The sequence below is a fragment of the Macaca fascicularis genome, chromosome 17 (genome assembly GCF_037993035.2).
Source record: "Macaca fascicularis isolate 582-1 chromosome 17, T2T-MFA8v1.1".
NCBI classification, from domain to species: Eukaryota; Metazoa; Chordata; class Mammalia; order Primates; family Cercopithecidae; genus Macaca; species Macaca fascicularis.
Genome location: NC_088391.1, coordinates 86,871,357 through 86,893,086, shown reverse-complemented (window position 1 = coordinate 86,893,086; position 21,730 = coordinate 86,871,357). Strand labels below are relative to the sequence as shown.

The 21,730-nt window shown below is 37.8% G+C and overlaps 1 protein-coding gene across 12 annotated transcripts in view; it reads left to right on the top strand.

Moving 5' to 3' along the window:
• The window catches only part of UGGT2 (UDP-glucose glycoprotein glucosyltransferase 2), a 247,137-nt gene that overhangs the window by 83,036 nt on the left and 142,371 nt on the right, over positions 1-21,730 (top strand). For all 12 annotated transcript variants that reach the window (XR_006693655.3, XR_012426465.1, XR_012426463.1 and 9 more), the window contains exons 13-15: positions 18,134-18,253; positions 19,787-19,872; positions 20,677-20,812. Coding sequence is in view for 5 of the 12 variants with exons in the window: in XM_045377273.2 (XP_045233208.2) it covers positions 18,134-18,253; positions 19,787-19,872; positions 20,677-20,812 (342 nt within the window). In the remaining 7 variants the exon portion in view is untranslated. The remainder of the gene's footprint in view (positions 1-18,133; positions 18,254-19,786; positions 19,873-20,676; positions 20,813-21,730) is intronic.

Genomic DNA, 21,730 nt, shown 5'->3' with positions numbered 1-21,730 from the left:
GACAAAGATCAAAAGCTTTTCTTTCAAAATCTATTTGGAAGATAATGATTTATTCACAATAACATAAAAATGTAAATACCCTAATAATGACCACTATGAAATAATATATAATCTCACTACCTATTAATAAAAACTAGAATTTAACTGAGGAAGTGTAAATCGGCATATCCTTTAAAAAAGTGATGCCTGGCCAGGCGCGGTGGCGCATGCCTATAATCCCAGCAGTTTGGGAGGCTGAGGCGGGTGGATCACGAGGTCAGGAGATTGAGACCATGCTGGCCAGCATGGTGAAACTCCGTCTCTACTAAAAGTACAAAAATTAGCCAGGTGTGGTGGCACGTGCCTATAGTCCCAGCTACTTGGGAGGCGGAGGCAGGAAAATCACTTGAACCTGAGAGATGGAGGTTGCAGTGAGCCAAGATGGCGCTACTGCACTCCAGCCTGGGCGACAGAGTGAGACTCTGTCTCCAAAAAAAAAACAAAAAAAAAACGGCCGAGCGCGGTGGCTCAAGCCTGTAATCCCAGCACTTTGGGAGGACGAGGTGGGTGAATCACGAGGTCAGGAGATCAAGACCATCCTGGCCAAAATGGTGAAACCCTGTCTCTACTGAAAATACAAAAATTAACTGGGTGTGGTGGTGCGTGCCTGTAGTCCCAGCTACTCGGGAGGCTGAGGCAGGAGAATACGTTGAACCTGGGAGGCAGAGGTTGCAGTGAGCTGAGATGGCACCACTGCACTCCATCCTGGTGACAGAGCAAGACTCCATCTCAAAAAAAACAAAAAACAAAAAACAAAAAACGTTATGCCTGTGGTGCCCTTATAATGAAACATAGTATCTAGTAATTTCACTACTGGCAACTATCATAAAGAAATAGTGGGAGATGGAAAAAAAAACTTTACGCCCAAAGATGATTATCACTACATATTTTGAAAACAAAATAGAAATTAGTTACCTAACAGAGAAGTGTTATAAATTTTATATTCACACAGTTATTATTGACATGAAAATTATGTTTATAAATATGACTTAAAATAATGATTCTGTTAAGTAAATATACAGAATCATGTCATGTAAAAATAGGGGCAGAATATCAGAAGGAAATATATCAAAATCTAAGGCATTAATGGGTGATGTGATTTAATGGGTAGTTTTAATTTTTTTCATCATGTTCTTCTGTGAATTCCCAACTTTTAACCATGGGTATATATTATTTACATGATCATAAGAAAAGAGTTTTTTGTTTTTTTAAATTGATACACAATATTTTACATATTAGATTCATGTGATATTTTCTTACGTATGTAAAATGTGTAATGATCAAATCAGTGTATTTGGGGTATCTGTCACTAGCAGTATTTATCATTTCTGTGTATTGGGAACATTTCAAGTCCTTTTTTCTAGCTACTTTGAATTATGTAATATATTGCTGCTAACTATAGTCACCCTACTTTGCTATTGAATAGTAGAATTTATCCCTTCTATCTAGCTGTATAGATAACTGTTTATACCTATTGACTGACCTCTCTTCATCAACCCCTCCTGCCAGCACGCCCTTCCCAGCCTCTGGTATCTATCATTCTACTCTAACTCCATGAGGTCAATATTTTTAGTCCCCGCTTATGAGTGAGAACATGGGATATTGGTCTTTCTGTGTCTGGCTTATTTCAGTTAACACAGTGACCTCCAGTTTCATCTATGTTGCTGCAAATGACATTTCATTCTTTTCTATGGCCAAATAATACTCCATTGTGAATATATACCACATAATTCTTTATCCATTCATCTGTTGATAGACACTTACATTGATTATGTATGTTTGCTATTGTGAATAGTGCTATAATAAACATGCAAATGCAAGTATCTCTTTGAGATGTTGATTTCTTTTCCTTTCAATAAATACCTCATAATGGGATTGCTGGATTGGATGGTAGTTCAGTTTTTAGATTTTTGAGAAATCTCCGTAGTGTTTTCCATTGTGGTTATACTAGCTTACATTCCCAGTAACTGTCTATAAGAGTTTCTTTTTTCCGCATCCTCACCAACATCTGTTACTCTTTTATCTTTTTAATGATAGCCATTCTAACTGGGGTAAAATGATATTCCATGTTGCTTTTATTTACATTTATGTAATAATTAGTGATGTTGAACATTATTTATATACTTGTTGGCCATTTGTGTAATTTCTTATGAGAAATGTCTATTCAGATTTTTTGCCCCTTTAAAAATCAGATTGTTTATTTTACTGTTGAGTTGTTCAACTTCCTTGTATATTCTTGATATTAGTTCCTGTAGGATGAATAGTTTGCAGATATTTTCTCCCATCAAACAGGCTTGCTCTTCACTCTGTTGATTTTTTTTCCTTTGCTGTGCAGAAGCTTTTTCCCATTTGTCTATTTTTACTTCTGTTGTCTGTGTTTTTTGAGGTCTTAGCCATAAAATCTTTACCTATTAGACCAATGTCCAAAAGTGTTTGCCTTAGGTTTTCTTCTGGCAGGTTTTTTTTTTTTTTTTTTTTTTTTTTTTTTTTTTTTGAGGCAGAGTCTTGCTCTGTCGCCCAGGCTGGGGTGCAGTGGCCGGATCTCAGCTCACTGCAAGCTCCGCCTCCTGGGTTTAGACCATTCTCCTGCCTCAGCCTCCCGAGTAGCTGGGACTACAGGCACCCGCCACCTCGCCCGGCTAGTTTTTTGTATTTTTTAGTAGAGACGGGGTTTCACCGTGTTAGCCAGGATGGTCTCGATCTCCTGACCTCGTGATCCGCCCGTCTCGGCCTCCCAAAGTGCTGGGATTACAGGCTTGAGCCACTGCGCCCGGCCTCTTCTGGCAGTTTTACACTTTGGGGTACGTTTAAGCCTTTAATCCATCTGAGTTGATTTCTGTACATGATAAGTGATGGTGATGTAGCTTCATTATTCTGCATATGGATATCAAATTTTCCCAGAACCATGTATTCAAGAGGGTATCCTTTCCCAAATGTATGTTCTCGGCACCTTTATCAAAAATCAGTTGGCTATAAATACATTAATTTATTCCTGGCTTCTCTATTCTCTTCCATTGGTCTGTGTGTCTGTCTTTATATCAATACCATGCTGTTTTGGTTACTGTAACTATATTTTCAGATCAGGTGGTGTGATGCATCCAGTTTTGGCTTTGGATATTCAGGCTCTTTTTTGGTTCCATACAAATTTTAGGATTTTTTTTTCTATCTTTGTGAAAAATGACGATATCTTAATAGAGATTGCATTGAATCTATAGATTGCTTTGGGCAGTATCATCATTTTAATATTTATCTGAACCATGAGCATGGGATGTTTTTCCATTTGTTTGTGTCTTTTTCAATTTCTTTCAATCAGTGTTTTGTAGTTTTTCTTGTACAGATCTTTTACCTCCTTGGTTAAATTAATTCCTAAGTATTTTTTTGCAGCTCTTGTAAATGGGATTACCCTTTTGATTTCTTTTTTGGCTATTTCATTAGTGGTGTATAGAAACACTACTGATTTTTTGTGTGCTGATTTTACATCCTGCACCTTTATTGAATTTATGAGTTTTGAGAATTTTCTGGTGGAGTCCTCGGTTTTTCTAGATATACAATCATGTTGTGTGCAAAAAGGTACAGTTTAACTTCCTCTTTTCCAATTTGCATGCGTTTATTTGTTTCTCTTGCCTGATGGCTCTGGTTAGGACTTGCAGTACTACATTGAATAGGAGTGGTGAAAGTGGGCATCCTTGTCTTGTTGCAGTTCTTAGAATATTTCAGCTTTTCTACAGTGCATGTGATGTTAGCTGTGTGTTTGTCATTTCTAGTCTTTATATTATGCTAAGGTATACTCCTTTGGTGCCTAGTTTGTTTAGAGTTTTTAATCATGAATGAATGTTGAATTTAACCAAATCCTTCTTCTGCATCTATTAATAGGATATGGTTTTTTTCCTTCTATTGATGTGATGTATCACATTTATTGATTTGTGTATATTGAACCATCCTTGCATCTCTGGGGTAAATCCCACTTGATCATGGTGTATTATCTTTTTGATATGCTTTTGGATTTGGCTTGCTAGTATTTTGTTGAGAATTTGTGCATGTGTTCGTCAGTGATATGGTTTGGCTGTGTCCCCACCCAAATTTCATCTTGAATTCTCATGTGTTGTGGGAGGGACCCAGTGGGAGGTAACTGAATCATGGGGGCAGTTCTTTCTGTGCTGTTCTCATGATAGTGAATAAGTCTTATGAGATCTGATGGTTTTATAAGGGAGAGTTTCCCTGAGCAAACTCTCTTTTTGCTTGCTGCTATCCATATAAGATGTGACTTGCTCCTCCATGCCTCCCACCATGATCGTGAGGCCTCCCCAGTCATGTGGAACCCTTTTTCCTGTATAAATTACCCAGTCTCGGGTATGTCTTTATCAGCAGCATGAAAACAGACTAATACAATCAGGAATATTGGCCTGTGGTTTTCCTTTATTGTTGTTTCCTCTTCTGGTTTTGGTATCAGGGTAATGCTGGTTTCATAGAATGTGAGTTAGGGAGAATTCTCTCCTCTTCATTTTTTTGGGGGAATAATTTGAGGATAATTTATGTTCTTTTTTGAAAGTTTGGTAGAATTAGGCAGTAAAGCCATCTAGTCCTGGACTCTTCTTTGTTGGGAGACTTTTTATTACTGATTGATGCTTATTACTCATTATTGGTTTGTTCAGGTTTTCTATTTCTTCTTAATTCAGTCTTGGTGTGTTGTATGTGTCCAGGAATTTATCCATTTCCTCCAAGGTTTCCAGTTTGTTAGTGTATAGTTTTCTGTAATAGTCTCTGATTATCTTTTTTGTTTATATGATATCAGTGTGCTTGTTTCTGACTTTTTTGGAGGTCTTCTCTGTCATGGTTAGTCTATCAAATGGTTTATCTTTTCAAAAAACAAACTTTTCATTTTGTTGATCCTTTGTATTTTTTCCTTAGTATCAATTTCATTTAGTTCTGCTCTGATCTTATTTATTTTTTCTGCCAATTTGGAGTTTGTTCTTTTCTAGTTCCTTCAGATGCATCATTAAATTGTTTATTTGAATCTTTCTCCTTTTTGATATAAGAGCTTATTGCTACAAACTTTGTTATTAGCACTGTCTTTGCTGTATCCCACAGGTTTTAGTATGTTGTGTTTACATTTTCATTTGTTTCAAGACATTTTTTTTATTTCCTTCTTCATGTCTTCCTTGACCCAGTATTTATTCAGGAACATGTTGTTTAATTTCCATGTGTTTCTATTGCTTCCAGAGTTTCTCTTGTTATTGATTTGTAGTTTTATTCCATTGTTGGTCTGAAAAATACTTGATATAATTTCAATTTCTAAAAATTTCAGACTTGTTTTTGTGTCCTAACATATGGTGTATCCTGGAGGATATTCCATCCGCTGGTAAGAAGAATGTGTATTTTGTAGCTATTGGATGAAATACTGGGTAAATTTCTAAAGTCCATTTCATCAAATGTGCATTTTAAATCCAGTGGTTGTTTTCAATTTTCCTTCTAGGTAATGCTGAGAGTAGGGTGTTGAAGGTTCCAGCTATTATTGTATTGGAGTCTCTCTCTCTCTCTCTCTCTCTAGCTGTAATAATGTTTGCATTATATATGTAGGTACTCCAGTGTTGGGTGCATATATGTTTAGGAGTGTTTTACCTTCTTGATGAATTTATCCCTTTATCATTATATAATGACAATCATATATCATTGTCCTTTTGTTTTTGACCTAAAGTTTTATCTGATAAAAGTATAGCTATTACTGCTTGTTTTTGGTTTCCATTTGCATGGAATATCTTTTTCCATTCCTTTACTTTCAGTTTATATATCTCTTTACAAGTAAGATGAGTTTCTTTTAGGCAGTATATGGATGGGTCATGTTTTTAAATCCATTCAGCTAGTCTGTATCTTCTAAGTGTAAAGTTTAATTCATTTACATTCAAGGTTATTATTGATACGTGAGGACTATTTCTGTCATTTTATTAGTTGGTTTCTGTTTATTTTGTGTGTTCTCTGTTCCTTTCTCCCTCTCTCTCTCTCTCTCTCTCTCTCTCTCTCTCTCTCTCTCTCTCTGTCTCTGTCTCTGTCTCTGTTTTTAACAATCGTGTCGTTAGTTTTCTGTATTGGTAACATTTGAATCTTTTCTCTGACTTCAGTGGTTTGTTCTACTAGTGGTATTTATGTTTTAGGAAGGTAGATACCATTCTTTCACTTCTGGTTATACGACTCCTTTAAGCATTTCTTGCAGGGCTGGTCTAGTGGTGAGGAATTCCCTCAGCTTTTGCTTGTCTGGGAAATACTTTATTTCTCCTTCATTTATGAAGGATAACTTTGCAGGGTATAGTATCCTCAACTGGCAGGCATTTTCTTACAGGACTTTAAATATATCATGTGATTTTCTCCTGGCCTGTAAGGTTTCTGTGGAGAAATCTGCTGTTAATCTGATGGGTGTTCCCACCAGATACTTTTCACTTGCTGTTTATAGAAATCTCTCCTTTTCTTTAACTTTTGACAGTTTGACTATAATTTGCCATGGACAAAACCTTTTGGAATTGTATCTATTTGGGAATCTCTGTGCCTCCTGTATCTGGATGTCTGAATCTCATTAGACTTGGGAAGTCTTTATCTGTTATTTCATTAAATAGGTTTTCTAATACTTTTAAAAAATCTTTTGGGACAGCAAAATTCAAATATTTGATCACTTTGTGGTGTCTTATATGTCACATAGGCTTTGTTTATTCTTTTTGTGTGTGTATTTTTATTTGACTGGGATATTTCAAAATTTTGCCTTAAAATTCTGAGATTCTTTCTTCTACTTGATCTAGTCCACTGTTGAAGCTTTTCAATACATTTTACATTTCATTCAGTGAATTTTCTATTTGGTTCTGGTAAATTTCTCACTTCCTGAATTGTTTTTCTGATTTTTTTGGTATTGTTTTAAAGTATTCTCTTATAGTTCTCTGAGCTTAATTTCTATATTTTGAATTGTTTTCCTGGGATTTCATAAATGTCTTCTAGATTGGGATCTGTTGCTGGAGAATTATTGTGTTCCTTTGGAGGCTGCTTGTTTATGTTCCTGTGTCCTTACTTTGACATCTATGCATCTGGTGTAACAGTTACTTATTCCATTTTTTAAAATTTCCGTTGTTAGGGGAAGACTTTCCTGACCATATATCTATGGTGTTGGTTGCATAGGACACTTTTTGGTATTGATTCTGGATATATGCAGTAGGGTAATCTCTGTATAATTTTTTCATCTGCAAACAGCATCAGTGGTGTCTCTGTTTCCTAGGTGGCTTATAGCACAGTTACTAGTGGAGGCTGTGATGAAGTTTTGCTGAAATGTGGGACACCAGCTGGGCCAGACTTAGGGCCCTACAGGTAGCAATGGTGGGCTAAGCGTTGGCCCCCAGGGTAGGGTACACTGGCACCAGTGTTAAGCAGGTGCAAGGAGGTTGATTCTTGGGCCTCTAGATGACTTGCTTGGGTGCTGGGAATGACAGTGGTAGGTAGGTTCTTGAGCACCTGCACAGTGGTTGTGGCATGGGCAATGGCAGTATCAGTGGTGGGACAATTCTCTAGGACCTAAGGGTTCATGCCGGTGTTGGCCATAGCTGTGATGGGCTGGGTCAGCCATTGCCCAGGCCCTGACATGATGGTAGTGGCAGGTTGGGTGGGTATGACACTGGGAGGTGTGCTCAGATGCCAGTGGTAATGGATTGGGCTGGGTGATCCCCAGGCCTGGACAGTATGCTCAGGTACTGGGGGTGATAGAACCAGGCAAGATGGTTCTTAGGCGCTATGTTAGTACATTCAGGCTCTGGCTATGGTTGGTGGGCAGCAGGGGAGCGGGATGATCCACCAGTAACAGGTGGAATGCTCAGGTAGAGGCAGCAGCAGCTGTGCTGTGGTTCTGCTGCTGGGGAGGGTGGAGTCACTTTCAGTAGGAGCAATTGGAGGCAAGTGTCTGGGGCATGCTTTGCTCATCCTATGCCCCCACTTCCCCCGCAAAACACACACACACACATACACACAGTTTGCAGCAAATGGAATTTGTCCTTAGGTGCATGAAAATGTGTGAATGTCCCTCTGCTGGGGAGGCAGTATGACTGCCAGTGGCTTCTGCCTTGGCCCTAGCAGGGAATGTCATTAGAACCCCAGAGATATGGAGATGCAGGGACTGTAAGGCCCCAGGGCAGGACACAGTCTGTGGGAGCTGGGCTCTCAAAATGATGTCATACTGCAGTGGCTTAGAACTCAGGGGTTTGTGGGACTGGGTATGAGCTCCCTCTCTGGATCAGTGGCATTGTGCAATCTCCAGGTAGCTCCCTCTGTTAGTCTCAGAGCTCATAAGGGTCAAGGGGCTTTTCCATGGTTAGGATGGTAGGAGTCCGTAGTGGAAATGTGGACTGCTGTGGGTCTCTCACACTTTCCTTGCATTAAGGAACCTCTCTAGGCTTCCAGCCCATGCCAGCCTAGCAGTCTGCCTTATTTCCCTCTCCTTTCTTGCTTTTGGTTTTTCTTGTCACTTCTCTGGTGAATTCCAGTGTTCTCCCTTAGATGATCTATTCGAAGTATGATTATCTACTTCCTATATTGGTTCCTCTCCATGGAAGAGGCAAGCAGCACATACATCTATTTAGCCATCTTGAAGCCCCTTCTAAAAAAAAAAGTTTTTAAGCCGAAAAAAAATCTCTGAAATTTTTGCTAGTTGTTTTATATACAAATGTAAGGGATTCCCTCTGAAGTATTCAGTTATTATAGTTAATTTTGTCTTACCTGGAAAACCTTCCTGCTCATAAATTTATCTGCCTTGGGCCGAGCATGGTGGCTCACGCCTGTAATCCCAGCAGTTTAGGAGGTCGAGGAGGGCAAATCACGAGGTCAGGAGATGGGGACCCTCCTGGCTAACATGGTGAAACCCTGTCACTAATAAAAATACAAAAAATTAGCCGGGCGTGGTGGCAGGCACCTGTAGTCCCAGCTACTCCGGAGGCTGAGGCAGGAGAATGGCATGAACCCAGGAGGCGGAGCTTGCAGTGAGCCAAGGTCACACCACTGCACTCCAGCCTGGGCGACAGAGCAAGACTCCGTCTTAAAAAAAAAAAAAAAAAAAAAGATTGTGTGCCTTCTCAGAGCCAAAGGACTATAGCAGCCCCAAGGAAACGCCATATTCCCTGAACATCAGAAACCTCAGATTCAGGATAAATAACGAATTACTAATTAGTTATCATTTGTGTTTTCTAGAACACGAAGTAATTTGTTATAGATGTTTGTTACTGTTTTCTACCACTCTATAGACCGTATTCTTCCATTGGCTAGATTTTGCTTTTACTTTGTCTTTAATCTCAATAGCAGATGTCTTTTCTAAAAATGTTATGTGAGAAAAACTAATGACCTTGTAAGTAATCTTAATACTTGTGTCTGATATTTAAGAATTTGTGTTTTTTAGCTTTTGTAGAAAAGAATGCTAAGAGAGACACACAGAAAATTAGGGCAGTAATTGTCAAGGCTATTCTAGACATAGTAAACAGACCTGTAAAGAAACCTTCCAATTCTCTTTGTAAAATAATATCCTAGCTTGCTTCTGAGGTTGGCAGTGAAGGACAGTCACTCTGTGTGTGGAGGAGCAGTTGGACTTTCAAGCCCTTATGCTGCTCCCATTGACCCCACACTGTTCAGAGTCTCATTTCCCTGAGTTGTCTCAGATTCTGGCAAGCTTTCAGATATCAGTCTCAGATGGTGTACCTCCCTTCTCTGCCACCCTGCTGCTTTCAGCAGACTTTCTCTTCATAAGCACTGATAAGACTGGTAATTTGTCGAGATTACCACAGGCCCCAAACCCCAGGAATTCCAGTCCATAAGCAGTATAGCTGGTTTTGGAAGCCACCCTCCATAAAGGTTGTGGTCCCACGAGATTGTCACAAAGTAGTTTTTATTCAGGTAAGATACACGTGGCATAAAATTTGCTCTTTTGACCCTTCAGTGGCATTAAGTACATTCACAGTGTTGTACAACCATCACCACTATTTATTTTCAGAACTTTTTCATTATGCCAAACATAACTCTGTACACGGTAAACAATAAATCCCCATACCCTTCTTCCTGAAGCCTCTGGTAAGCTTTGTCTACTTTCTGTCTCTATTAATTTGCCTATTGATACTTCATGTAAGTGGAATTATACAATATTCTTCTGTGTCTGGCTAACTTCATTTAGCATGATGTTTTCAGGGTTCAGCCGTGTTGTAGCATGTATCAGAATTTTGTTCCTTTTTAAGACTGAATAATATTTCATTGAATGTATATACCGCAGTTTGTTTATCCATTCATCTGTTGATGGGCATTTACACTGCTGCTAACTTTTGGCTATTGTGAATAATGCTGTGCTGTGAACTTTGGTGTGCAAGCACCTATATGAATCTCTGCTTTCAGTTCTTGTGAGTATATACCTAGAAGTAGAATTGCTGAATCATATGGTATTTCTGTGTCTTTTTTTTATAAACTGCCAAACTTTTTTTCACAGCTGTTGCATCATTCATCGTTCCCACTGTCAATTCACAAGTGTTCACATTTATCCACAATCCTCACCAATTCTTGTTATTTTCTGGTTTTGGTAATTGCCATCCTAATGAGTGTGTACTGGTATCTCATTGTGGTTCTGATTACATTTCCTTAATGACTAGTGATGTTGAGCATTGATTCATAATACCTGTTGGCCATTTGTATATCTTCTCTAGAGGAATATCTATTCAAGTCCTTTGCCCATTTTTAATTGGGTTCTTTGTTTTTTGTTGAGTTGTAGGAGACCTTTATATATTCTGGATATTTCTTATCAGATATATGATTTTCAAATATTCCCATTCTGTAGGTTGCCTTTTGACTCTGTTAGTAGTGTCCTTTGATGTACAACAAAATTTTAATTTTTGTGAATTCCACCTTTTTTTGGTTACCTTTGCTTGGCACCCTTGTCAGATATCAATTGATCATAAATGCAGATTTATTTCTGGGCTCTCTATTCCATTGATCTGTATGTCTGTCCTTATTCTAGTACTGCATTATTTTGATTACTGTAGCTTTATAGTCAGTTTTGAAATCAAGAGGTGTGAGTTCTCCAATTTTGTACTTCTTTATCAAGATTATTTTAGTTTGTTGTTACATTTTATTTCCTGCTCTATTTGTAATTGCCTTTTACTAACAACGGTGGCTTAAATTTATTGAGCACTGAGTGCCGGATACTGTGTTCAGCATTTAAAATGAATTATATAATTTTATTTGCACAGCAACCCTATTAGAAAGGTATTGGTGGCATCCCCATTATACAGATGAAGAAACTGAGACACTAAAAGGTTATTTGAACGCATGCTCTTAACTGTGACATCATACTACTTAGTTACATTTACTGCATCTGTTTAAACATTTCCTAAAGTTCAAACGAAATATCACTTTATAGGCTTTATCTTAAAATGAAGAAGTGTGCACAAAAAATGAACAATAATATGCAGCAACCCTGGTTGAGCGCTTTGAAAACTGAAAGCTGGGGAGGCTTGACCCTCTAACCAACCCTTCTACTGCCCCTGTGTACCTGGTTGAGGGAAGGAGTGTGGGGCTAAACTCTGAGCACATTTCTCCTGGCCATGTCCCATGTGTGCCCTGCCTGATAAGAGGAAGGGTTATATCCTTTTATAATTTGTCCTGCAGAGAGGGAACACCTTTATTCATTTGTATATGCAGGAGTATTACTGTTTTACAACTAACAGAAAAGAACCTTATGAGTAGCAACAACCTACACCCAGGTACCACCTGATTTGCATAAGGATCCTATCTAGATTCTTAAGCTTGCATTTCCCACTCTCACTAAGTTTCTGTTTTGTTTCATTTTTTACCTTTTTGCCCTATTGCAACTTTTCTGGAAACTGATCTACCTATTTACCAGGTGCAAGTAACTTGTAAAAAATGATGTGCAGCTGTACCATAGCCTGGTGGACACAGACTTTAGGCCTGCCTGAGATCTATTCCTATAATTCAATCTGCTTCAAGATTCATAATTAATAATAGGAACATAGTGTTTTGACTTTTTAAAACATTTTGTTGAATCTAGGGCAGAAAACAAAACAAATACCAATTGTGGTTATTATGATAGCAGCTTGTCCTACCTGAAGGATCAGTCCTATAACTGCATAAACAAACCAAAGTAGTTCACATTTCTTAAGTAATTTAGTGATTTGTTCTTTATGCCCTCTACTTTCTTGTAAGACGTCAGGCATAGACAACTGTTACACATTACAAATTGAGTGTCCCTTATCCAAAATGCTTGGGACCAGAAGGGTTTCAGATTTCAATTTTTTTGATATTTGCATATATGTGTAGATGAAGTGTCAAATTCTGTAAAATATTTGAAGAGATTCATTCGGAGCCAAATATGAGTGACCAGTGACCTGTGACACAGCCCTCAGGAGATCCTGAAAACGTGGGAGGTGGTCAAGCTACAACTTGGTTTTATACATTTTAGGGAGACATAAGACATCAATTGATACATGTAAGATGTACATTGGTTTGGTACATCTGGAAAGGCAGGAAAACTGTAAGCAGGGGCTTGAAGACTCCAGGTTATAGGCAGATTCAAAGATTTTCTAGTTGGCAGTTGGCTGAGTTGTTATCTGGAATCAATAGAAAGGAATGTCTGGGTTAGGATAAGGGATAGTGGAGACTGAGGTTTTATCATGCAGATGAAGCCTTCAGGTGGCAGGCTTCAGAAAGAATAGATTGTAAATGTTTCTAATCAGACTTACAGTGTCTGTTCTATCAGTCTTAAGATCTGCTTTAATGTTAATGCTGGTCAGCTGTGTCTAAATTCCAACAGAAAGGAGGGAATAATGAGGCATATCTGACTCCCGCTTCCCATCATGGCCTGAACTAGTTTTTCAGGTTAACTTTGGAATGCCCTTGCCAAAAGGAGGAGTCCATTCAGATTGTTGTGGGGCATAGAATTTTATTTTTGGTTTACATACATAATGAGATACCTTGGAAAAGGGACCCAAGTGTAAGCATGAAAGTTACTTGTTTTATGTATGCCGTATGCCCATAACCTGAAGGTAATTTTAGACGTTTTTAAAAATTATGTATATGAAACTACATTTGTGTACTTGAGCCATCAGAAAACGAAGGTATCAGGTGTGGAATTTTCTACTTGGAGCATTATGTGAGCACTCAAAAAGTTTCAGATTTTGGAACGTTCTGGATATTCAGATTAGGGATGCTCAACCTGTAGTATATTTGGCTTATCTCTGAAACATTTCCTTTGGAGCATCCTGCTTAGGGACTCTCACAAACACTAAAAGTTCTTTTTAACTATAGTAACTATTTTCTTTTAGATGATAAAATAATCAGCACATGGTCCCTGGCAGCCTTTCCTTCAAACTGACCTCTTTATTCTTTAAACACTACCCCCTTCTGACAAGGTGTCTTATAGGTCATCTTGATTCTTTTTTCTCCAAATGTGGAACTGCCTATTCACCAAGGTTTTTCTGTAGAAAATAGTGCTAACGACCAAAATCTGGGCACTAGATGTGCACTTCATATTGTTTCACATAAAATATTCAGAGTAGAAAAGAGTGAAGACAGAGCAAGAAAAAATTTTCTTCTTTTAAAAGGGCATATATTTATGTTGGTAGTTCTAATTAACTTCTACCTTTATTTCATCTGTTTAAACCAGTTTTCCCCTTTTCCATTATATGATCTTACTCAATAATGTGTTCAAATCACAGTTTTGATCCTCCCTTCTGCACTCCCACCAAAGTTAAAAGGCTCTTCTTCTTTTGTAACTCTTGGCACTAGTGCCCTGATACTGCATTCAAAGTATGCAGGTTCTGACTGTCTCCCTTGTCAACATCATTTGCCCTTCAACTCTCTGAAAAGAAAAATACATTGCAAAATTTTTCTTAAGGAATACTAAAGTATGTGATGCACACATAGATTTCCATAAACTTAGACAGTAGCATGAAGGGAAAAAGACAGATTCAAGGTTTTCTGGATTTAACCAAAACTCTCCTTTCGTTTTGCACTTTGTTGGTAACAGTGTCATTTATCTTTTATCACAGCCAGCTTTAGTGTTGAAATTTCACATATAATGTGTTCATTCACTGTTGTAGCAGTCAACTTTTTAAAAGCCAATTTAAAATGACAGAAAATATACCCAAAGTAATGTTAAGAATCATAATCATAAGAGATCTTTAAAATTTTAAAAACTTAAAGTATAATAATTTCTTTAGGTACATATTGTCCTAACGTTGTCTCATTCAGTAAGAGTCACTCTATAAAAGACATCACGACATTTGGACCATAGAATATTTTCATTATCGTTTTTGTATAGTTGTCTTACATGTAGATACCCTGCCCTACATATTTACTACTAAGTTGTAGACATTCTTGATCAATCTCCAGAGGTTTTCTTTTCCACATGAGCATGTTTAGCTGCAAACAGTAGACTTGGTGACAATAATACAATTTTAGGGTGAATTAAAACATGTCAGTCTCCTAACCTCATAAGCTATGATTTTCATATTATCTTTATAGAAGGGGAAAACCCCACAAACTCACCTTTTCCTTGTGACTTGGTAAATAGGTGTCAGTAAGATCATAGATGTAAAATATAGTTGACCTTCCATATCCAAGGATTCCACATTCCTGGATTCAACTAACCATGGAATGAAAATATTCAAAAAAAGAAAAACAATAAAAAATACAAATTTTAAAACAATGTAAAAACTATGTTTTGTTTTGTTTTTTTGAGACGGAGTCTCGCTCTGTCGCCCAGGCTGGAGTGCAGTGGCCAGATCTCAGCTCACTGCAAGCTCCGCCTCCCGGGTTCACACCATTCTCCTGCCTCAGCCTCCCTAGTAGCTGGGACTACAGGTGCCCGCCACCTCGCCCGGCTAGTTTTTTGTATATTTTAGTAGAGATGGGGTTTCACTGGGTTAGCCAGGATGGTCTCGATCTCCTGACCTCGTGATCCGCCCGTCTCGGCCTCCCAAAGTGCTGGGATTACAGGCTTGAGCCACCGCGCGCGGCGTAAAAACTATTTAAATAGCATTTACATTGTATTAGGCATTATATGTAATCTAGAGATGATTTAAGGTATATGGGAGGATGTGAGTAGGTTTTATGCAAATACTATGCCATTTTATGTTAGAGACTTGAATATTCTTAGATTTTGGTATCCTCGGGGAGTCCTGGAACCTATCCCCCCACAGATACTAGGGGATGGGTATTATCTTTTGCCAAAATCTTATCAGGATGACCACGGATAATGCTTTCATCTTGGACCCCAGCAAAGCCTGGGGCCATTATATGTTTGTTTGTTTTTTTTAATAAATTTCTTTTTTTCTTGTTTTTTTTCCTGTGGTTTTTCAGAGATAGACCTCACCAAGTGCTAGAGCATTATTTCTCAAACTATCCATAGTAAGAGAATAACATTTTTCCCCTAACCTGTCACCAATGAATATGTTGTCCTACTCCTGTGACTTAATTTTTTTTTTTTTTTTTTTTTTTTTTTTGAGACAAAGTCTCGCTCTATTGCCTAGGCTGGATTACAATGGTGCAATCTCGGCTCACCACAACCTCCACCTCCCGGGTTCAAGCAATTCTCCCGCCTCAGCTCCCTGAGTAGTTGGCACTACAGGCATGTGCTACCATGCCTGGCTAATTTTTGTATTTTTGGTAGAGACGGGGTTTCACTATGTTGGCCAGGCTGGTCTCAAACTCCTGACTTCATGATCCACCCACCTCAGCCTCCCAAAGTGCTGTAATATGTATCTTGTACTACATGTGGCACACCACAGGAGATTGGTGAACCCAAGCTGGCGTATACCATGTTCAGTGAAATGAGACAGATACATGCTCAGATGTCGTGGCCATGTCAAATTACTGCAAGGTTTTGAATACTTAATCTCAGTTTCTGTACTTACAGGTTATTAACAGTCTTCAGACCATGAGTTTAGTTGCACTGTAGTTGAGAGTCTCATTTTGTCTATCTAGGCACACTTGCTTTTAGTCAGGAAAAGTGGCACTGCTTGAAGGCTCTGTATGATTCTGAGCTCCGTTGGGAATGGGAGTTCTGATTGCCCTTTCCAAAGAGCTGCCAGATTCTCACCCTCAGCCTTCTGTGGGTCAAGATAAGGCCTGTTTCCCTGTGGGATTAGACTCCTCTGCACCTATAGCTTCCTTTCTCTTTTCTTCCTCAGACTGAGTAAGCTCATTTACTTACCTTCAAATTCATTAATTCTGTCTTCTATCTGTTCAGATATGCTGTTGAGCTCCTCTCATTAATTTATTTCAATTATACTTTTGAATTCCAGAATTTTTATTTGGTTCTTTTTATAATTTTTATCTATTTATTGATTTGTCTTTATGCCTTCTTTTATTTAGACATTGTTTCTTTTAGCTATTGGAACATATACCCTAAATTCCTCTGTTTTATTCATCCATCTGTGTGTCTCTCTTAATTCTGTCACCTTTTCTCTAAAGCCACTGTCTCTGACTTAGTCCACAAGAAACTCATACCTGGATTATGTGGATTACTGTAGAAACCTCCTAATTTCTTTAAGTATTATTTGCTCCAGTCTTTCTCTCCTTTTCTCTTGGAGTTTTAGTTACCTATATGCTAGATCTTTTTCATGTATTCCTAATCTCTCTCACACTTTGTTTGGTTTGTTTGTTCTTTTCTTTGTACTTTAGTTATGTAACAGTTGATCTGTTACCCACTTGACTAATCCCTGTCTCTTCTGTGTACAGTCTGCCGTTAAACCCACCCAATAGGTTCTTAGAGTTCTTAATGACAAATGTTATGTTTTAAAATTCTTAAATATCTCCTTGATTCTTTTTTAATAGATTTTGGTTCTGTCAAAATTTTTCTTTTTATGAGTTTTTGTGCTTTTTAAAAAATATATTGATGATAGTTATTTTAAAGTCCTTGTCTAAGTAATCTTTGGGGTTTTTTATTGTCTTTTTTTTCCCGTGTTGGGTTTCAGTATTTGGTCCTTTTCTCTTTGCTTTACTTTTTTTTTTTTTTTTAAATGAGAGCCAGAAGTTGATGAAAAGCTGTAGAAGCAAAGAGCTGAGGTTTGTTCTGGTAGCCTGAGTGCCAGGTGCTCACTTGCTTCTGTTGAGGCTTTTTTTTAGGCTTTGTGAATGCTCTTTTATTTTTGTGTCTTTCTTATAGGATATGGCCTTACTGGGTCTCAAATGAAAGTCCACAGTGTATAGTATGAACTTTGGTCTCTTTCTTCTCAATACTGTTTTATAGCTGTGGTTGCAACCTCTCCGTTTCTCTTTCCTTCTGGCTTTTGTAGAGGTGTTACCATATATACGTATGTGCAGGTTAAGGGTCAGCAAATGAGAGGAATTTGTATGGATAATTTTCTGGTTTCCTGCAGTTTCCTTCTCTCCTACCCTCTCACCCTGCATCCTGCCCTCAAATCTCAGCACTTTGGTGGCCCGTGCTTTGACTTCTGCTTTCCAACTCAGTATTCCTCCAGGATGCAATCTGGGGACCCAGGGATTAAGTTTAGGTGAATGTGGCGCTTGCTGCTTATGCTTCCTGCTTTTGAGGACCATAACGCCTCACTTCTTGATTGGTGGTTCCTTCCCCCACCACATGCCTCTAAACAGCAGTTTGTATGTTTTCTCCAGCTTGTATAGCTGATTAGAACTTGATTTCTAAGATGTTGATTTTATAATTTAATTTTTATAAGCCGTTTTATTTTCCTTATATCCAAGCCTTTAAATTGAGAGGGGAGGTGGAGAGGGCCTCATTTACTGCTGATAATTAAGATACATATTCATCTGTCTTAAGTGGTTTATGGAGAATAATTTTAATACAATTTTATGTTGGGATATGAAAAACACAAGTGGAAGGAATTGTTTTTGAGAGAAGGCTTAATGTGAAAGTCTAAACAAGTATAAAATTGTTGCACATAATGTATTCCATAATTTAGAGAATATTAAACTAGCTTCTGTATTTAATCAGAAATACAGAAAATTCTATGTATATTTTTGTCACTTGATATATTAAAAATCTGGCTTTGAAAATGATTTCAGTGTTAATACAGCTTTCACAAATGTCTGGATTCTTTTCTAGTGGATTAATGACTTGGAAAATGATGATTTATATATTACATGGCCTACCAGTTGCCAGAAACTTCTGAAGCCAGTATTTCCTGGAAGTATTCCTTCCATAAGACGCAATTTTCATAATTTGGTGAGTTTTATATTTTGATTATACATATATATCTTAAAAAGATATCAACATTATTTTTGGATTATCCTTCTGTTAATGAATAGGCATCTGAATTGTAAGGAAATAAGTATTTGCCTAATGCAGCTAGCTTAGGTGGCTTGGCTGACTGGGTATCAACAACTAGCAGTGTCACTGTATTAGTCCGTTCTCATGCTGCTAATAAAGACATACCCGAAACTGGGTAATTTATAAAGGAAAGAGGTTTAATTGACTCCTCAGCATGGCTGAGGAGGCCTTAGGAAACTTACAGTCATGGCAGAAGGGGAAGCAAACGTGCTTCTTCACGTGGTGGCAGGAAGGAGAAGTATGAGTAAAAGGGGAAAGCCCTTGATAAACCATCAGATCTCATGAGACCTCACTATCACAAGAACAGCATAGAGGCAACTGCCTCCATGATTTAATTACCTCTCACTGGGTCCCTCCCATGGCACATGGGGATTATGAGAACTACAATTCAATATGAGATTTGAGTGGGCACACAGCCAAACCATGTTAGTCACATGTTCTGCCTGTTACTCTTTAGCCCTTATGTCATTTTATAGTAACAATATTAATTTTACTTTTACATTTTTTCAAAAGAATTTATGACAGAACTTTATTAAAAAGAATTAATGATTAAAGTGTAGTAATTTCAGAGAAACATACATAAATACCACTTTATCATCTATGCATATAATTTTTTATCCCAATAATAGCTAAACATTAATATTGGAACTTTGAAAGATGGAGAAAATACCTAGGGCTGTTTTTTCACGTAGGAAATAAATAAGATATTTTTTGCAGCAGTCTTGATAAAGCAGTTATGTTAATGCTATTTTTTTTCGGTCAAAATTCAACCTCTTTCTTTTTGAAAAAATTTATCATAGAAAATCTAATGAACATTTAGAATAAGGTATTTCAGTTCAGGTAAAAGAAAATATACTGGGCATCCAAAGAGAAGATGAGTAGCCTGATGTTAAATTCTATGTATAATTATATTTGGATGTACAGCTTTTAGAAATCCTTCATAAATTGTGAAATCCTTTGTGTGTGTGTGTGTGTGTGTATTCCTTAGAATTGCTAGAATGTCTTTAAAAATTATACATTGAGGCCAGGCACGGTGGCTCAAGCCTGTAATCCCAGCACTTTGGGAGGCCGAGACAAGTGGATCATGAGGTCAGGAGATCGAGACCATCCTGGCCAACACGGTGAAACCCCGTCTCTACTAAAAAAAATACAAAAAACTAGCCGGGCGAGGTGGCGGGCGCCTGTAGTCCCAGCTACTCAGGAGGCTGAGGCAGGAGAATGGCGTAAACCCGGAGGCGGAGCTTGCAGTGAGCCAAGATCTGGTCACTGCACTCCAGCCTGGGCGACAGAGCCAGACTCTGTCTCAAAAAAAAAAAAAAAAATTATACATTGAATTTTGTACTTTCAGTCACAAAAATTTGTCTAAACTTGAATTTCATGAAGATTCTAAGGTGTTGAAATAGTGATTATATACTGTCTTTCTTTTAGGTTCTGTTTATTGATCCGGCCCAAGAATATACCTTGGATTTTATAAAACTTGCTGATCTTTTCTATTCTCACAAAGTTCCTCTTAGGTAATTGTCATTTTATAGCATTAAACTGTCAACTAAAGGAAATTCAATGCTGTTCATATTGTGTTACACAGAGTGTTAATAGGGAATTCAAAGCGATGGTTAGCTCTAGTGCCTGACGTAACATAGCTGTGCGTTGTGAAGTATTATATAGACTCGGCTTATCAAATCTGTCCGGTAATGTTTACTTTATTACCTTCCTGAGAGAATAATCTGATCACTCTGGAAATTACAGAATGGTCCAACTTCGTATGCTTGTAATCCCAGCACCTTGGGAGGCCAAATCAGGCAGATCATGAGGTCAGGGGTTCAAGACCAGCCTGGCCAATGTGATGAAACCCTGTCTCTACTAAAAATACAAAACTTAGCCGGGCATGGTGGTGAATGCCTGTAGTCCCAGCTGCCTGGGAGGCTGAGGCAGGAGAATCACTTGACCTGGGAGGCAGAGGTTGCAGTGAGCCAAGATTGTGCCACTGCACTCCAGCCTGGGCGACAGAGCGACACTCTGTCTCAAAAAAAAAAAAAAAAAAAGAGTATATTTACCCTTTTTGTACAAAAGAACATGACCATTTGATAATGTTAGCACCAGAGGGAGAGAGTTTGATATTTTGCAGGAATCCAGTAGCTATGTGGGTTTTGGTGAATAGACATTACATTCAGACTTTTGAATTGATAAAATTCTCCTTTTCTCTGTCTATTAATACATTCTCTCCATCTAGATATTATAGTCTAATAATGTTTCTAAATAATGGTTTATTGTGATTCAAGAGGTAATTGTAACAGTCCTTATTCATCTTCTTTTTCCAGAATTGGTTTTGTGTTTGTTCTTAATACAGATGATGAAGTTGATGGAGCAAATGATGCTGGAGTTGCTCTTTGGCGAGCTTTCAACTATATTGCAGAAGAATTTGATATATCAGAAGCATTTATTTCTATAGTACATGTGAGTTTATGCACTAAATATGATTACTTTAGAATGTAAAATTTTTGCATTACTATATTATGATTTCTTTAGAATATATAATTTTTGCATTTTATTTATTGTAACATTTCAAAGTTTATAAACTATCATGGAGATTAATACATATGATGAATTTGTTTTCTGTAACTCCCTGCTGAAGTACATAATATTATCCTCATATTATAAATTAGGTAACTGAGGTTCTACCAAAATATTTGAATTTACTCAGGTTTGCTTAGCCAATAAAGGAATTTAAATTGTATATGTAAGTTTAGAGGAAAACATATTAATAGAAAATGATTATTTAAGGAAAAATTCTTGAACTAGGCTTTGAATAAAGGGATCATTGCAGGCTGCGCACAGTGGCTCATGCCTATAATCCCAGCATTTCAGGAGGCCAAGGCAAGAGGATCACTTGAGACCAGGAGTTCGAGACCAGCCTAGGCAACACAGTGAGACCCTGTATCTACCAAAAAAAAAAAAAAAAGCCAGATGTGGTGACTCATGCCTGTAGTCATAGTTACTCAGGAGCTGATGTGGAAGGATCATTTGGGCCCAGAAGGTTGAGGCTGCAGTGAGCCAAGGTCGAGCTATTGCACTCCAGCCCAGGTAATGGAGTGAGAGCCTGTCTCATGGAAAAACAAAAAATCATTGCAGAGTTAAATATTCTGAATGACATAGCATATAGACACTTCGTAGAGAGTTTCGAAGAAGGGGGAAGTCACTTATTGACAGCAAACTGTGTGAAAGAGGTAAGATACAGAGTCTGACAGAGATTGTATAACAGATGTTAGAAATTGGTAAGAACCTGATTAAGGAAGAACAAGAGATAGTAAGATTATTTCATAATTGAGGTTTTGAAATTCTGTTACGGATCATTGTGGAAATATATATGTATTA